Source organism: Dendropsophus ebraccatus, chromosome 2 (assembly GCF_027789765.1).
Source record: "Dendropsophus ebraccatus isolate aDenEbr1 chromosome 2, aDenEbr1.pat, whole genome shotgun sequence".
Classification (NCBI taxonomy): domain Eukaryota; kingdom Metazoa; phylum Chordata; class Amphibia; order Anura; family Hylidae; genus Dendropsophus; species Dendropsophus ebraccatus.
Genome location: NC_091455.1, coordinates 3,005,780 through 3,024,601, shown reverse-complemented (window position 1 = coordinate 3,024,601; position 18,822 = coordinate 3,005,780). Strand labels below are relative to the sequence as shown.

The 18,822-nt window shown below is 49.3% G+C and overlaps 1 protein-coding gene across 2 annotated transcripts in view; it reads left to right on the top strand.

Moving 5' to 3' along the window:
- Positions 1-18,822, top strand: part of LOC138782923 (alanine aminotransferase 2-like) — an 86,695-nt gene that overhangs the window by 43,819 nt on the left and 24,054 nt on the right. For both annotated transcript variants that reach the window (XM_069956917.1, XM_069956916.1), the window contains 2 exons: positions 15,508-15,751; positions 15,869-15,948. In XM_069956917.1, the coding sequence (XP_069813018.1) occupies positions 15,508-15,751; positions 15,869-15,948 (324 nt within the window). The remainder of the gene's footprint in view (positions 1-15,507; positions 15,752-15,868; positions 15,949-18,822) is intronic.

Sequence of the window (18,822 nt, the reverse complement as noted above, 5' to 3'; positions counted from 1 at the left end):
CCCCACACACACACATACAGCCATTGTCTCCTGGTAGTAACCCCCCCCCACACATACAGCCATTGTCTCCTGGTAGTAACCCCCCCACACACACATACAGCCATTGTCTCCTGGTAGTAACCCCCCCACACACACATACAGCCATTGTCTCCTGGTAGTAACCCCCCCCCACACACACATACAGCCATTGTCTCCTGGTAGTAACTCCCCTCCCCCCACACACACACATACAGCCATTGTCTCCTGGTAGTAACCCCCCCCCCACACACACACACATACAGCCATTTTGTGCCCCCCCCCCCCCCGCCTCAGTCCGGCCTGTCCACTTTGCTGCTCACTAAGTGCCGACCTGTAGTAAATGCCGGGGACAAAACATTCGGGGCAGCAGGCATTTCCTGTGGGGCATAAGCCCTAAATAAAACTGCCCAGTGACGCCCCTGCTCAGCACTACACAGCAGATAAACCGGTAGTAGTGCAGAGTATATAAGGCGGTAGTAGTGCACAGTATATAAGGCGGTAGTAGTGCACAGTATATAAGGCGGTAGTAGTGCACAGTATATAAGGCGGTAGTAGTGCACAGTATATAAGGCGGTAGTAGTGCAGAGTATATAAGGCGGTAGTAGTGCACAGTATATAAGGCGGTAGTAGTGCAGAGTATATAAGGCGGTAGTAGTGCACAGTATATAAGGCGGTAGTAGTGCACAGTATATAAGGCGGTAGTAGTGCACAGTATATAAGGCGGTAGTAGTGCACAGTATATAAGGCGGTAGTAGTGCACAGTATATAAGGCGGTAGTAGTGCACAGTATAAAGTTGTAGTAGTGCACAGTATATAAGGCGGTAGTAGTGCACAGTATATAAAGCGGTAGTAGTGCAGAGCAGATAAAGCGGTAGTAGTGCACAGTATATAAGGCGGTAGTAGTGCAGAGCAGATAAAGCGGTAGTAGTGTACAGTATATAAAGTGGTAGTAGTGCACAGTATATAAGGCGGTAGTAGTGCACAGTATATAAAGCGGTAGTAGTGCACAGTATATAAGGCGGTAGTAGTGCACAGTATATAAGGCGGTAGTAGTGCAGAGCAGATAAAGCGGTAGTAGTGCAGAGCAGATAAACCGGTAGTAGTGCAGAGCAGATAAAGCGGTAGTAGTGCACAGTATAAAGTTGTAGTAGTGCACAGTATATAAGGCGGTAGTAGTGCACAGTATATAAAGCAGTAGTAGTGCAGAGCAGATAAACCGGTAGTAGTGCAGAGCAGATAAACCGGTAGTAGTGCAGAGCAGATAAAGCGGTAGTAGTGCACAGTATATAAGGCGGTAGTAGTGCACAGTATATAAGGCGGTAGTAGTGCACAGTATATAAGGCGGTAGTAGTGCACAGTATATAAGGCGGTAGTAGTGCACAGTATATAAGGCGGTAGTAGTGCACAGTATATAAGGCGGTAGTAGTGCACAGTATATAAGGTGGTAGTAGTGCACAGTATATAAAGCGGTAGTAGTGCACAGTATATAAGGCGGTAGTAGTGCACAGTATATAAAGCGGTAGTAGTGCACAGTATATAAGGCGGTAGTAGTGCACAGTATATAAAGCGGTAGTAGTGCAGAGTATATAAGGCGGTAGTAGTGCACAGTATATAAGGCGGTAGTAGTGCACAGTATATAAAGCGGTAGTAGTGCACAGTATATAAGGCGGTAGTAGTGCACAGTATATAAGGCGGTAGTAGTGCACAGTATATAAGGCGGTAGTAGTGCACAGTATATAAAGCGGTAGTAGTGCACAGTATATAAGGCGGTAGTAGTGCACAGTATATAAAGCGGTAGTAGTGCACAGTATATAAGGCGGTAGTCGTGCAGAGCAGATAAAGCGGTAGTAGTGCACAGTATATAAGGCGGTAGTAGTGCACAGTATATAAGGCGGTAGTAGTGCAGAGCAGATAAAGTGGTAGTAGTGCAGAGCAGATAAACCGGTAGTAGTGCACAGTATATAAGGCGGTAGTAGTGCACAGTATATAAGGCGGTAGTAGTGCACAGTATATAAGGCGGTAGTAGTGCACAGTATATAAGGCGGTAGTAGTGCACAGTATAAAGCGGTAGTAGTGCACAGTATATAAGGCGGTAGTAGTGCAGAGCAGATAAAGTGGTAGTAGTGCAGAGCAGATAAACCGGTAGTAGTGCACAGTATATAAGGCGGTAGTAGTGCACAGTATATAAGGCGGTAGTAGTGCACAGTATATAAGGCGGTAGTAGTGCAGAGCAGATAAAGTGGTAGTAGTGCAGAGCAGATAAACCGGTAGTAGTGCACAGTATATAAGGCGGTAGTAGTGCACAGCAGATAAAGCGGTAGTAGTGCACAGTATATAAGGCGGTAGTAGTGCACAGTATATAAGGCGGTAGTAGTGCACAGTATATAAGGCGGTAGTAGTGCACAGTATATAAGGCGGTAGTAGTGCACAGTATAAAGCGGTAGTAGTGCACAGTATATAAGGCGGTAGTAGTGCAGAGCAGATAAAGCGGTAGTAGTGCACAGTATATAAGGTGGTAGTAGTGCACAGTATATAAGGCGGTAGTAGTGCACAGTATATAAGGCGGTAGTAGTGCACAGTATATAAGGCGGTAGTAGTGCACAGTATATAAGGCGGTAGTAGTGCAGAGTATATAAGGCGGTAGTAGTGCACAGTATATAAGGCGGTAGTAGTGCACAGTATATAAGGCGGTAGTAGTGCACAGTATATAAGGCGGTAGTAGTGCAGAGCAGATAAAGTGGTAGTAATGCAGAGCAGATAAAGCGGTAGTAGTGCACAGTATATAAGGCGGTAGTAGTGCACAGCAGATAAAGCGGTAGTAGTGCACAGTATATAAGGCGGTAGTAGTGCACAGTATATAAGGCGGTAGTAGTGCAGAACAGATAAAGCGGTAGTAGTGCAGAGCAGATAAACCGGTAGTAGTGCAGAGCAGATAAACCGGTAGTAGTGCAGAGCAGATAAAGCGGTAGTAGTGCAGAGCAGATAAAGCGGTAGTAGTGCACAGTATATAAGGCGGTAGTAGTGCACAGTATATAAGGCGGTAGTAGTGCACAGTATATAAGGCGGTAGTAGTGCACAGTATATAAGGCGGTAGTAGTGCACAGTATATAAGGCGGTAGTAGTGCACAGTATATAAGGCGGTAGTAGTGGCACAGTATATAAGGCGGTAGTAGTGCACAGTATATAAGGCGGTAGTAGTGCACAGTATATAAGGCGGTAGTAGTGCACAGTATATAAGGCGGTAGTAGTGCACAGTATATAAAGCGGTAGTAGTGCACAGTATATAAGGCGGTAGTAGTGCACAGTAGATAAGGCGGTAGTAGTGCACAGTATATAAGGCGGTAGTAGTGCAGAGCAGATAAAGCGGTAGTAGTGCACAGTATATAAAGCGGTAGTAGTGTACAGTATATAAAGTGGTAGTAGTGCACAGTATATAAGGCGGTAGTAGTGCACAGTATATAAAGCAGTAGTAGTGCAGAGCAGATAAAGTGGTAGTAGTACACAGTATATAAGGCGGTAGTAGTGCACAGTATATAAGGCGGTAGCAGTGCACAGTATATAAGGCGGTAGTAGTGCACAGTATATAAGGCGGTAGTAGTGCACAGTATATAAGGCGATAGTAGTGCACAGTATATAAGGCGGTAGTAGTGCAGAGCAGATAAGGCGGTAGTAGTGCACAGTAGATAAAGCAGTAGTAGTGCACAGTATATAAGGCGGTAGTAGTGCACAGTATATAAGGCGGTAGTAGTGCAGAGCAGATAAGGCGGTAGTAGTGCACAGTATAAAGCGGTAGTAGTGCACAGTATATAAGGCGGTAGTCGTGCAGAGCAGATAAAGCGGTAGTAGTGCACAGTATATAAGGCGGTAGTAGTGCAGAGCAGATAAAGTGGTAGTAGTGCAGAGCAGATAAACCGGTAGTAGTGCACAGTATATAAGGCGGTAGTAGTGCACAGTATATAAGGCGGTAGTAGTGCACAGTATATAAGGCGGTAGTAGTGCACAGTATATAAGGCGATAGTAGTGCACAGTATATAAGGCGGTAGTAGTGCACAGTATATAAGGCGGTAGTAGTGCACAGTATTATAAGGCCGGTAGTAGTGCAGAGCAGATAAACCGGTAGTAGTGCACAGTATAAAGCGGTAGTAGTGCACAGTATATAAGGCGGTAGTAGTGCACAGTATATAAGGCGGTAGTAGTGCAGAGCAGATAAAGCGGTAGTAGTGCACAGTATATAAGGCGGTAGTAGTGCAGAGCAGATAAAGCGGTAGTAGTGCAGAGTATATAAGGCGGTAGTAGTGCACAGTATATAAGGCGGTAGTAGTGCACAGTATATAAGGCGGTAGTAGTGCACAGTATATAAGGCGGTAGTAGTGCACAGTATATAAGGCGGTAGTAGTGCAGAGCAGATAAAGTGGTAGTAGTGCAGAGCAGATAAAGCGGTAGTAGTGCACAGTATAAAGCGGTAGTAGTGCACAGTATAAAGCGGTAGTAGTGCACAGTATATAAGGCGGTAGTAGTGCACAGTATATAAAGCGGTAGTAGTGCACAGTATATAAGGCGGTAGTAGTGCACAGTATATAAGGCGGTAGTAGTGCACAGTATATAAGCGGTAGTAGTGCACAGAATATAAAGCGGTAGTAGTGCAACAGTATATAAGGCGGTAGTAGTGCAAACAGTATATAAGGCTGTAGTAGTGCACAGCAGATAAAGCGGTAGTAGTGGCACAGTATATAAGGCGGTAGTAGTGCACAGTATATAAGCGGTAGTAGTGCACAGTATATTAAGGCGGTAGGTAGTGCACAGTTAGATAAAGGCGGTAGTAGTGCACAGTATATAAGGCGGTAGTAGTGCACATTATATAGGCGGTAGTAGTGCGAGCAGATATAAAGTGGTAGTAGTGCAGAGCAGATAAACCGGTAGTAGTGCAGAGCAGATAAAGCGGTAGTAGTGCACAGTATAAAGTTGTAGTAGTGCACAGTATATAAGGCGGTAGTAGTACACAGTATATAAAGCGGTAGTAGTGCACAGCAGATAAAGTGGTAGTAGTACACAGTATATAAGGCGGTAGTAGTGCAGAGCAGATAAACCGGTAGTAGTGCAGAGCAGATAAAGCGGTAGTAGTGCACAGTATAAAGTTGTAGTAGTGCACAGTATATAAGGCGGTAGTAGTGCACAGTATATAAAGCAGTAGTAGTGCAGAGCAGATAAAGTGGTAGTAGTGCAGAGCAGATAAACCGGTAGTAGTGCAGAGCAGATAAAGCGGTAGTAGTGCACAGTATAAAGTGGTAGTAGTGCACAGTATATAAAGCGGTAGTAGTGCACAGTATATAAGGCGGTAGTAGTGCACAGTATATAAGGCGGTAGTAGTGCAGAGCAGATAAAGCGGTAGTAGTGCAGAGTATATAAGGCGGTAGTAGTGCACAGTATATAAGGCGGTAGTAGTGCACAGTATATAAGGCGGTAGTAGTGCACAGTATATAAGGCGGTAGTAGTGCAGAGCAGATAAAGTGGTAGTAATGCAGAGCAGATAAAGCGGTAGTAGTGCACAGTATAAAGCGGTAGTAGTGCACAGTATATAAGGCGGTAGTAGTGCACAGTATATAAGGCGGTAGTAGTGCACAGTATATAAGGCGGTAGTAGTGCACAGCAGATAAAGCGGTAGTAGTGCACAGTATATAAGGCGGTAGTAGTGCAGAACAGATAAAGCGGTAGTAGTGCAGAGCAGATAAACCGGTAGTAGTGCAGAGCAGATAAACCGGTAGTAGTGCAGAGCAGATAAAGCGGTAGTAGTGCACAGCAGATAAAGCGGTAGTAGTGCAGAGCAGATAAACCGGTAGTAGTGCACAGTATATAAGGCGGTAGTAGTGCACAGTATATAAGGCGGTAGTAGTGCAGAGCAGATAAAGCGGTAGTAGTGCACAGTATATAAGGCGGTAGTAGTGCACAGTATATAAGGCGGTAGTAGTGCACAGTATATAAGGCGGTAGTAGTGCACAGTATATAAGGCGGTAGTAGTGCACAGTATATAAGGCGGTAGTAGTGCACAGTATATAAGGCGGTAGTAGTGCACAGTATATAAAGCGGTAGTAGTGCACAGTATATAAGGTGGTAGTAGTGCACAGTATATAAGGCGGTAGTAGTGCACAGTATATAAGGCGGTAGTAGTGCACAGTATATAAGGCGGTAGTAGTGCACAGTATATAAGGCGGTAGTAGTGCAGAGCAGATAAAGCGGTAGTAGTGCACAGTATATAAGGCGGTAGTAGTGCACAGTATATAAGGCGATAGTAGTGCACAGTATATAAGGCGGTAGTAGTGCACAGTATATAAGGCGGTAGTAGTGCACAGTATATAAGGCGGTAGTAGTGCACAGTATATAAGGCGGTAGTAGTGCACAGTATATAAGGCGGTAGTAGTGCACAGTATATAAAGCGGTAGTAGTGCACAGTATATAAGGTGGTAGTAGTGCACAGTATATAAGGCGGTAGTAGTGCACAGTATATAAGGCGGTAGTAGTGCACAGTATATAAGGCGGTAGTAGTGCACAGTATATAAGGCGGTAGTAGTGCAGAGCAGATAAAGCGGTAGTAGTGCACAGTATATAAGGCGGTAGTAGTGCAGAGCAGATAAAGCGGTAGTAGTGCACAGTATATAAGGCGGTAGTAGTGCACAGTATATAAGGCGATAGTAGTGCACAGTATATAAGGCGGTAGTAGTGCACAGTATATAAGGCGGTAGTAGTGCACAGTATATAAGGCGGTAGTAGTGCACAGTATATAAGGCGGTAGTAGTGCACAGTATATAAGGCGGTAGTAGTGCACAGTATATAAGGCGGTAGTAGTGCAGAGCAGATAAAGCGGTAGTAGTGCACAGTATATAAGGCGGTAGTAGTGCAGAGCAGATAAAGCGGTAGTAGTGTACAGTATATAAGGCGGTAGTAGTGCAGAGCAGATAAAGCGGTAGTAGTGCACAGTATATAAGGCGGTAGTAGTGCACAGTATATAAGGCGGTAGTAGTGCACAGTATATAAGGCGGTAGTAGTGCACAGTATATAAGGCGGTAGTAGTGCACAGTATATAAGGCGGTAGTAGTGCACAGTGTATAAGGCGGTAGTAGTGCAGAGCAGATAAGGCGGTAGTAGTGCAGAGCAGATAAAGCGGTAGTAGTGCACAGTATATAAGGCGGTAGTAGTGCAGAGCAGATAAAGCGGTAGTAGTGCACAGTATATAAGGCGGTAGTAGTGCAGAGCAGATAAAACGGTAGTAGTGTACAGTATATAAAGTGGTAGTAGTGCACAGTATATAAGGCGGTAGTAGTGCACAGTATATAAAGCAGTAGTAGTGCAGAGCAGATAAAGTGGTAGTAGTACACAGTATATAAGGCGGTAGTAGTGCACAGTATATAAGGCGGTAGTAGTGCAGAGCAGATAAAGCGGTAGTAGTGCACAGTATATAAGGCGGTAGTAGTGCAGAGCAGATAAAACGGTAGTAGTGTACAGTATATAAAGTGGTAGTAGTGCACAGTATATAAGGCGGTAGTAGTGCACAGTATATAAAGCAGTAGTAGTGCACAGTATATAAAGTGGTAGTAGTACACAGTATATAAGGCGGTAGTAGTGCACAGTATATAAGGCGGTAGCAGTGCACAGTATATAAGGCGGTAGTAGTGCACAGTATATAAGGCGGTAGTAGTGCAGAGCAGATAAAGCGGTAGTAGTGCACAGTATATAAGGCGGTAGTAGTGCACAGTATATAAGGCGATAGTAGTGCAGAGCAGATAAAGTGGTAGTAGTGCACAGTATATAAGGCGGTAGTAGTGCACAGTATATAAGGCGGTAGTAGTGCAGAGCAGATAAGGCGGTAGTAGTGCACAGTATAAAGCGGTAGTAGTGCACAGTATATAAGGCGGTAGTCGTGCAGAGCAGATAAAGCGGTAGTAGTGCACAGTATATAAGGCGGTAGTAGTGCAGAGCAGATAAAGTGGTAGTAGTGCAGAGCAGATAAACCGGTAGTAGTGCACAGTATATAAGGCGGTAGTAGTGCAGAGCAGATAAAGTGGTAGTAGTGCAGAGCAGATAAACCGGTAGTAGTGCACAGTATATAAGGCGGTAGTAGTGCACAGTATATAAGGCGGTAGTAGTGCACAGTATATAAGGCGATAGTAGTGCACAGTATATAAGGCGGTAGTAGTGCACAGTATATAAGGCGGTAGTAGTGCACAGTATATAAGGCGGTAGTAGTGCAGAGCAGATAAACCGGTAGTAGTGCACAGTATAAAGCGGTAGTAGTGCACAGTATATAAGGCGGTAGTAGTGCACAGTATATAAGGCGGTAGTAGTGCAGAGCAGATAAAGCGGTAGTAGTGCACAGTATATAAGGCGGTAGTAGTGCAGAGCAGATAAAGCGGTAGTAGTGCAGAGTATATAAGGCGGTAGTAGTGCACAGTATATAAGGCGGTAGTAGTGCACAGTATATAAGGCGGTAGTAGTGCACAGTATATAAGGCGGTAGTAGTGCACGTATATAAGTGCGGTAGTAGTGCAGAGCAGATAAGTGGTAGTAGTTGCCAGAGCAGATAAAGCGTAGTAGTGCACAGTAGTAAAGCGGTAGTAGTGCACAGTATATAGGCGTAGTAGTGCAGACAGATAGAAGTCGGTAGTAGTGCACAGTATATAAGGCGGTAGTAGTGCACAGTATATAAGGCGGTAGTAGTGCAGAACAGATAAAGCGGTAGTAGTGCAGAGCAGATAAACCGGTAGTAGTGCACAGTATAAAGCAGTAGTAGTGCACATTATATAAGGCGGTAGTAGTGCACAGTATATAAGGCGGTAGTAGTGCACAGTATATAAAGCGCTAGTAGTGCAGAGCAGATAAAGTGGTAGTAGTGCACAGTATATAAGGCGGTAGTAGTGCACAGTATATAAGGCGGTAGTAGTGCACAGTATATAAGGCGGTAGTAGTGCACAGTATATAAGGCGGTAGTAGTGCACAGTATATAAAGCGGTAGTAGTGCAGAGTATATAAGGCGGTAGTAGTGCACAGTATATAAGGCGGTAGTAGTGCAGAGCAGATAAAGCGGTAGTAGTGCACAGTATATAAGGCGGTAGTAGTGCACAGTATATAAGGCGGTAGTAGTGCACAGTATATAAAGCGGTAGTAGTGCAGAGTATATAAGGCGGTAGTAGTGCACAGTATATAAAGCGGTAGTAGTGCACAGTATATAAGGCGGTAGTAGTGCACAGTATATAAGGCGGTAGTAGTGCACAGTATATAAGGCGGTAGTAGTGCACAGCAGATAAACCGGTAGTAGTGCACAGTATATAAGGCGGTAGTAGTGCAGAACAGATAAAGCGGTAGTAGTGCACAGTATATAAGGCGGTAGTAGTGCACAGTATATAAGGCGGTAGTAGTGCAGAACAGATAAAGCGGTAGTAGTGCACAGTATATAAGGCGGTAGTAGTGCACAGTATAAAGCAGTAGTAGTGCACATTATATAAGGCGGTAGTAGTGCACAGTATATAAGGCGGTAGTAGTGCACAGTATAAAGCAGTAGTAGTGCACATTATATAAGGCGGTAGTAGTGCACAGTATATAAGGCGGTAGTAGTGCACAGTATATAAAGCGGTAGTAGTGCAGAGCAGATAAAGCGGTAGTAGTGCACAGTATATAAGGCGGTAGTCGTGCAGAGCAGATAAAGCGGTAGTAGTGCACAGTATATAAGGCGGTAGTAGTGCACAGTATATAAGGCGGTAGTCGTGCAGAGCAGATAAAGCGGTAGTAGTGCAGAGCAGATAAACCGGTAGTAGTGTACAGTATATAAGGCGGTAGTAGTGCACAGTATATAAGGCGGTAGTAGTGCACAGTATATAAGGCGGTAGTAGTGCAGAGCAGATAAAGCGGTAGTAGTGCACAGTATATAAGGCGGTAGTAGTGCACAGTATATAAGGCGGTAGTAGTGCAGAGCAGATAAAGCGGTAGTAGTGCACAGTATATAAGGCGGTAGTAGTGCAGAGCAGATAAAGCGGTAGTAGTGTACAGTATATAAAGTGGTAGTAGTGCACAGTATATAAGGCGGTAGTAGTGCACAGTATATAAAGCAGTAGTAGTGCAGAGCAGATAAAGTGGTAGTAGTGCACAGTATATAAAGCGGTTGTAGTGCACAGTATATAAGGCGGTAGTAGTGCACAGTATATAAGGCGGTAGTAGTGCACAGTAGATAAAGCGGTAGTAGTGCACAGTATATAAGGCGGTAGTAGTGCACAGTATATAAGGCGGTAGTAGTGCAGAGCAGATAAGGCGGTAGTAGTGCACAGTATATAAGGCGGTAGTAGTGCACAGTATATAAGGCGGTAGTAGTGCAGAGCAGATAAGGCGGTAGTAGTGCAGAGCAGATAAGGCGGTAGTAGTGCACAGTATATAAGGCGGTAGTAGTGCACAGTATATAAAGCGGTAGTAGTGCACAGTATATAAGGCGGTAGTAGTGCACAGTAGATAAGGCGGTAGTAGTGCACAGTATATAAGGCGGTAGTAGTGCACAGTATATAAGGCGGTAGTAGTGCACAGTGTATAAGGCGGTAGTAGTGCAGAGCAGATAAGGCGGTAGTAGTGCAGAGCAGATAAGGCGGTAGTAGTGCACAGTATATAAGGCGGTAGTAGTGCAGAGCAGATAAGGCGGTAGTAGTGCAGAGCAGATAAGGCGGTAGTAGTGCACAGTATATAAGGCGGTAGTAGTGCAGAGCAGATAAGGCGGTAGTAGTGCAGAGCAGATAAGGCGGTAGTAGCAGAAGACTGGTTGTCTCTAGCTGCATCTCTACACTGTTGTGTCTACACTAGACTGCACTGAACTTTCTCCCGCACGGAGCTAACTATCTCCCCCTACAGGGGTGAGTGTGCAGCGAGCGGGGGTAGGGAGGGGAAGAGAAAGCACCTCCTATTAGTTAGTAATAAACACATGGTACAAGAACAACATTAACCCATAACTTCCTCAGGCGTGCATAGAAACACGTCAGCATATAGAAAACACTGACACCTAGTGGTGAATCTTTACAATACCTCATCACCACTTTAACCTGAGAGAGAACTTTGTGACAGGTGCATAAGGCACTTAATACTGGGACACCACATCCGCTGCATCTCCATACACAGGCGGCCCCTCCATTACACCTCCTGTCTCTGCCCCCCCATCCCCAGACACAGGCGGCCCCTCCATTACACCTCCTGTCTCTGCGGCCCCTCCATTACACCTCCTGTCTCTGCCCCCCCATCCCCAGACACAGGCGGCCCCTCCATTACACCTCCTGTCTCTGCGGCCCCTCCATTACACCTCCTGTCTCTGCCCCCCATCCCCAGACACAGGCGGCCCCTCCATTACACCTCCTGTCTCTGCCCCCCCAGACACAGGCGGCCCCTCCATTACACCTCCTGTCTCTGCTCCCCCCCCATCCCCAGACACAGGCGGCCCCTCCATTACACCTCCTGTCTCTGCCCCCCCAGACACAGGCGGCCCCTCCATTACTCCTCCTGTCTCTGCCCCCCCATCCCCAGACACAGGCGGCCCCTCCATTACACCTCCTGTCTCTGCCCCCCCCCCATCTCCAGACACAGGCGGCCCCTCCATTACACCTCCTGTCTCTGCTCCCCCCCCCCCCCATCTCCAGACACAGGCGGCCCCTCCATTACACCTCCTGTCTCTGCTCGCACCATCACCAGACACAGGCGGCCCCTCCATTACACCTCCTGTCTCTGCCCCCCCATCCCCAGACACAGGCGGCCCCTCCATTACACCTCCTGTCTCTGCCCCCCCCATCTCCAGACACAGGCGGCCCCTCCATTACACCTCCTGTCTCTGCTCCCCCCCCCCCCATCTCCAGACACAGGCGGCCCCTCCATTACACCTCCTGTCTCTGCTCCCCCCCATCCCCAGACACAGGCGGCCCCTCCATTACACCTCCTGTCTCTGCTCCCCCCCATCCCCAGACACAGGTGGCTCCTCCATTACACCTCCTGTCTCTGCTCCCCCCCATCCCCAGACACAGGCGGCCCCTCCATTACACCTCCTGTCTCTGCTCCCCCCCATCTCCAGACACAGGCGGCCCCTCCATTACTCCTCCTGTCTCTGCTCCCCCAGACACAGGCGGCCCCTCCATTACACTTCCTGTCTCTGCTCCCCCAGACACAGGCGGCCCCTCCATTACACCTCCTGTCTCTGCCCCCCCATCTCCAGACACAGGCGGCCCCTCCATTACACTTCCTTTCTCTGCTCCCCCAGACACAGGTGGCCCCTCCATTACTCCTCCTGTCTCTGCTCACCCCCATCTCCAGACACAGGCGGCCCCTCCATTACACTTCCTGTCTCTGCTCCCCCCCATCTCCAGACACAGGCGGCCCCTCCATTACACCTCCTGTCTCCCCCCCCCCATCTCCATACACAGGCGGCCCCTCCATTACACTTCCTGTCTCTGCTCCCCCCCCCCCCCATCTCCAGACACAGGCGGCCCCTCCATTACACCTCCTGTCTCTGCTCGCACCATCACCAGACACAGGCGGCCCCTCCATTACACCTCCTGTCTCTGCTCGCACCATCACCAGACACAGGCGGCCCCTCCATTACACCTCCTGTCTCCCCCCCCCCATCTCCATACACAGGCGGCCCCTCCATTACACCTCCTGTCTCTGCTCCCCCCCCCCCATCTCCAGACACAGGCGGCCCCTCCATTACACCTCCTGTCTCTGCTCGCACCATCACCAGACACAGGCGGCCCCTCCATTACACCTCCTGTCTCTGCTCGCACCATCACCAGACACAGGCGGCCCCTCCATTACACCTCCTGTCTCTGCCCCCCCCCCCATCTCCAGACACAGGCGGCCCCTCCATTACACCTCCTGTCTCTGCTCCCCCCCCCCCCATCTCCAGACACAGGCGGCCCCTCCATTACACCTCCTGTCTCTGCTCGCACCATCACCAGACACAGGCGGCCCCTCCATTACACCTCCTGTCACTGCTCCCCCATCACCAGACACAGGCGGCCCCTCCATTACACCTCCTGTCTCTGCCCCCCCATCTCCAGACACAGGCGGCCCCTCCATTACACCTCCTGTCTCTGCCCCCCCATCTCCAGACACAGGCGGCCCCTCCATTACACCTCCTGTCACTGCTCCCCCATCTCCAGACACAGGCGGCCCCTCCATTACACCTCCTGTCTCTGCCCCCACCATCCCCAGACACAGGCGGCCCCTCCATTACACCTCCTGTCTCTGCTCCCCCATCACCAGACACAGGCGGCTCCTCCATTACACCTCCTGTCTCTGCTCCCCCCCCCCCATCCCCAGACACAGGCAGCCCCTCCATTACACCTCCTGTCTCCCCCCCCCCCATCTCCATACACAGGCGGCCCCTCCATTACACCTCCTGTCTCTGCTCCCCCCCCCCCCCATCTCCAGACACAGGCGGCCCCTCCATTACACCTCCTGTCTCTGCTCCCCCCCCATCTCCAGACACAGGCGGCCCCTCCATTACACCTCCTGTCTCTGCTCCCCCCCCATCTCCAGACACAGGCGGCCCCTCCATTACACCTCCTGTCTCTGCTCGCACCATCACCAGACACAGGCGGCCCCTCCATTACACCTCCTGTCACTGCTCCCCCATCACCAGACACAGGCGGCCCCTCCATTACACCTCCTGTCTCTGCCCCCCCATCTCCATACACAGGCGGCCCCTCCATTACACCTCCTGTCTCTGCTCCCCCAGACACAGGCGGCCCCTCCATTACACCTCCTGTCACTGCTCCCCCATCTCCAGACACAGGCGGCCCCTCCATTACACCTCCTGTCTCTGCCCCCACCATCCCCAGACACAGGCGGCCCCTCCATTACACCTCCTGTCTCTGCTCCCCCATCACCAGACACAGGCGGCTCCTCCATTACACCTCCTGTCTCTGCTCCCCCCCCCCATCCCCAGACACAGGCGGCCCCTCCATTACACCTCCTGTCTCTGCTCCCCCATCACCAGACACAGGCGGCCCCTCCATTACACCTCCTGTCTCTGCTCCCCCATCCCCAGACACAGGCGGCCCCTCCATTACACCTCCTGTCTCTGCTCCCCCATCACCAGACACAGGCGGCCCCTCCATTACACCTCCTCTCTCTGCCCCCCCCCCATCACCAGACACAGGCGGCTCCTCCATTACACCTCCTGTCTCTGCCCCCACCATCCCCAGACACAGGCGGCCCCTCCATTACACCTCCTGTCTCTGCTCCCCCCCATCCCCAGACACAGGCGGCCCCTCCATTACACCTCCTGTCTCTGCTCCCCCATCACCAGACACAGGCGGCCCCTCCATTACACCTCCTGTCTCTGCCCCCCCCCCATCACCAGACACAGGCGGCCCCTCCATTACACCTCCTGTCTCTGCCCCCCCCCCATCACCAGACACAGGCGGCTCCTCCATTACACCTCCTGTCTCTGCTCCCCCCCATCCCCAGACACAGGCGGCTCCTCCATTACACCTCCTGTCTCTGCTCCCCCCCATCCCCAGACACAGGCGGCCCCTCCATTACTCCTCCTGTCTCTGCTCCCCCATCCCCAGACACAGGCGGCCCCTCCATTACTCCTCTTGTCTCTGCTCCCCCATCACCAGACACAGGCGGCCCCTCCATTACACCTCCTGTCTCTGCTCACCCCCATCCCCATCTCCAGGCGGCCCCTCCATTACACCTCCTGTCTCTGCTCCCCCATCCCCAGACACAGGCGGCCCCTCCATTACACCTCCTGTCTCTGCTCCCCCCCCCCCCATCTCCATACACAGGCGGCCCCTCCATTACTCCTCCTGTCTCTGCTCCCCCCCCCATCTCCATACACAGGTGGCCCCTCCATTACTCCTCCTGTCTCTGCTCCCCCCCCCCATCTCCATACACAGGTGGCCCCTCCATTACTCCTCCTGTCTCTGCTCCCCCATCCCCAGACACAGGTGGCCCCTCCATTACTCCTCCTGTCTCTGCTCCCCCCCCCATCTCCATACACAGGCGGCCCCTCCATTACTCCTCCTGTCTCTGCTACCCCCCCCATCTCCATACACAGGTGGCCCCTCCATTACTCCTCCTGTCTCTGCTCCCCCCCCCCCCCATCTCCATACACAGGCGGCCCCTCCATTACTCCTCCTGTCTCTGCTCCCCCCCCCCCCCATCTCCATACACAGGCGGCCCCTCCATTACTCCTCCTGTCTCTGCTCCCCCCCCATCTCCATACACAGGTGGCCCCTCCATTACACCTCCTGTCTCTGCCCCCCTATCTCCATACACAGGTGGCCCCTCCATTACTCCTCCTGTCTCTGCTCCCCCCCATCCCCATCCCCAGACGGCCCCTCCATTACACCTCCTGTCTCTGCTCCCCCCCATCCCCAGACACAGGCGGCCCCTCCATTACTCCTCCTGTCTCTGCCCCCCCATCTCCAGACACAATTGTTCCCCTGCTGACTGTGACTGTGATTTGCACAGAGTGTCCTTTCGCTGGTGGTGAATGATGAGGAGGCGTTGAATACGGGGATCCTGCTCTCGGTGCCCTCTTACTCGCTCTACATGGACGCCATTGCTCTCGCCGGTGCGGTCATGGTGCCGTATTACCTGGAGGAGGGGCGCAGCTGGGCCATCGATGTCCACAGGATCCGCGAGTCTCTGCCTGCAGTCAGGAAATACTGTAACCCCAAGGTGATCTGTGTCATCAACCCTGGGAACCCCACAGGTAAGGTGATGGTGTCCATAGTGACTCGGGCCATGGTGGTCGCACCTTCCTCCTTCCCCACACAGGAACTGGAATATGTTATTACGTGACGTCTTATTACAGTATTATATCACCCAGGACACGTCCTGACCCGGGAGGACATCTCCGAGGTGATCCAGCTGGCGGCTGAGGAGAACCTGCTGATCGTGGCCGATGAGGTGAGATCGCGTGGTAGCGGGGACTTTGGGATATACTTGAATAGGTTTTAGGAATACTGTGCAGCTACTCGTGGGAAGGGGCTGATCCGGACCCTCAGACACTCAACTAGAGGGGGCTTTGGCCACCTTGGCAGTGGCAATTGAAAGTACCTGAGTCCACAGGGATCAGCGTCCGCCTTGGCTAGCTTGTGGGCATCGAGTGACACATGAACAGGAATACAGAACCCACTTCTCGTCAGGGTGACCCCTTAGGAATCCTAGCACCAGCAGCAGAGTCTTGGCTTGGAAACTGCACTTAGCTGACTGCTGACTAAACTTGACTTGCCTTGAAGATCTCCTGTAAACTTCTCTGATAGCCTGTGTGTGGATTTGGTATTCCCCGACCGAGGTGTAGCTAGCCTTTCCTGCAACCGGGGCAAACATTCAGTTTTGCGCCCCCCCCCCCCTTTAGTTTTTTGCTGTGTCAGTGCCCATTTAACCTAACACAGCATAGATCCCCTGCATCGCGAGGCAGTGTGTAACCCAAGGGTGTAGTAGTATAGGGGGGACTACTGCAGAGATGGGGGGTGGGCACACTGGAGATGGGGGGCTGAGGTGAGAAGCATTTTCTGTATGTGTAGGTGGAAGAGTTCTTCTCTGTACTTCTCCTCACACAGTCCACCCTCTGTCACAGCTGCTGCAGCTCCTCTTCAGTCCTGTCCGGCTTGCTTCCTGCACAGCAGGAGCGGGGGCAGGTAATATATTAGCCCAGCAGCACTGGTGGGTTTAGTGGGAAGGGGCTTTACATATAGTCTGTACAGGAACTGACAGCCTGACATCCGCTCTGATTCCCTGGACTGTCAGTATGAATAGGTTTATATACTAGCAGCGATTATGGAGACGTGGCCCCCGTCACCCCCTGCTGACAGGACAATACCTTACCTGTCCGCGCTCCGGCTGCTTCTGTGGCTCCTAACTCCTCTAGGTCCCGCTCAGCCAATCAGTGGATGTGACGGAACAGCGCAGTGATTGGCTGAGCGGGACCTACAGGAGCCCAGAAGCAGCCGGAGCGCAGATGGTATTCTCACATGGACATGGATACATATATACATACAGAACATACACACACAGACAATACAGAGTCACATACATATATACATACAGAACACACACACAGACAATACACAGAGCATATATATATATATATATATATATATACATACAGAACATACACACACACACACACAGACAATACACATAGCATATATATATATATATATATATATATATACATACAGAACATACACACACAGACAATACAGAGCACATACATATATACATATATACATACAGAACACACACACACACAGACAATACAGAGTCACATACATATATACATACAGAACACACACACACAGACAATACAGAGTCACATATATACATACAGAACACACACACACACACAGACAATACAGAGCACATACATATATACATACAGAACATAAACACACAGACAATACAGTCACATACATACATATATACATACAGAACACAGTACACACACAGACAATACACAGAGCACATATATATATATATATATATATATATATATATATATACATACAGAACATATACACACAGACAATACAGTCACATACATATATACATACAGAACATACACACACAGACAATACAGAGTCACACACATATATACATACAGTACACAGTACACACACAGACAATACAGAGCACATACATACATATATATATATATATACATACAGTACACACTACACACACAGACAATACAGAGCACATACATACATATATATATATATATATATATATATATATATATATACACATACAGTACACACTACACACACAGACAATACAGAGCACATACATACATATATATATATATACATACCGTACACAGTACACAGACAGACAATACAGAGTCACATACATACATATATACATACAGAACATACACACAGACACAGACAATACAGAGTCACATACATACATATATACATACAGAACATACACACACAGACAATACAGTCACATACATATATACATACAGTACATACACACACAGACAATACAGAACATACACAGAGCACATACATATATACATACAGTACACAGTACACACAGACAATACAGTCACATACATATATACATACAGTACACACACAGACAATACAGTCACATACATACATATATACATACAGTACACACACAGACAATACAGTCACATACATACATACATATATACATACAGTACACACACAGACAATACAGTCACATACATACATACATATATACATACAGTAAACACACAGACAATACAGAGCACATACATATATACATACAGTACACACACAGACAATACACAGAGCACATATATATATATATATATATATATACAGTGTCGGACTGGGGTACCTTGGCCCACCAGGGAAATTGATTCTTGGGGCCCACCCGACATACACAGACAAAGGCAATGTTCACACTATGGAGGAGACCGGCTGTTCCGTGACTCCGGCCGGGTCACGGAACGGCCGGTCTCAGCCCAGATCATCACGTCCGGTACTTAAGTACCGGCCGGATGATCTTTCCTCCGTGGAGCTCTGATGCGGGTGCATCAGCGCGCGCCCGCATCAGAGCTTCCCATAGCACAGAGTGAAGCAAGCGTCCGGAGCCGCTCGCTTCACTGTGTGAACTGCCAGGTCCTTCTGCGGACCCATAGCAAACAATGCTATGTTCCACGCCGCACATCTACGGCTGTAGTTCTGCGGGGAGAACTACGGCCGTAGATTTACGTAGTGTGAACATAGCCATAATCAGCGGCAAACCTTTCACGTTACTACAGTGACTTTGCATTGA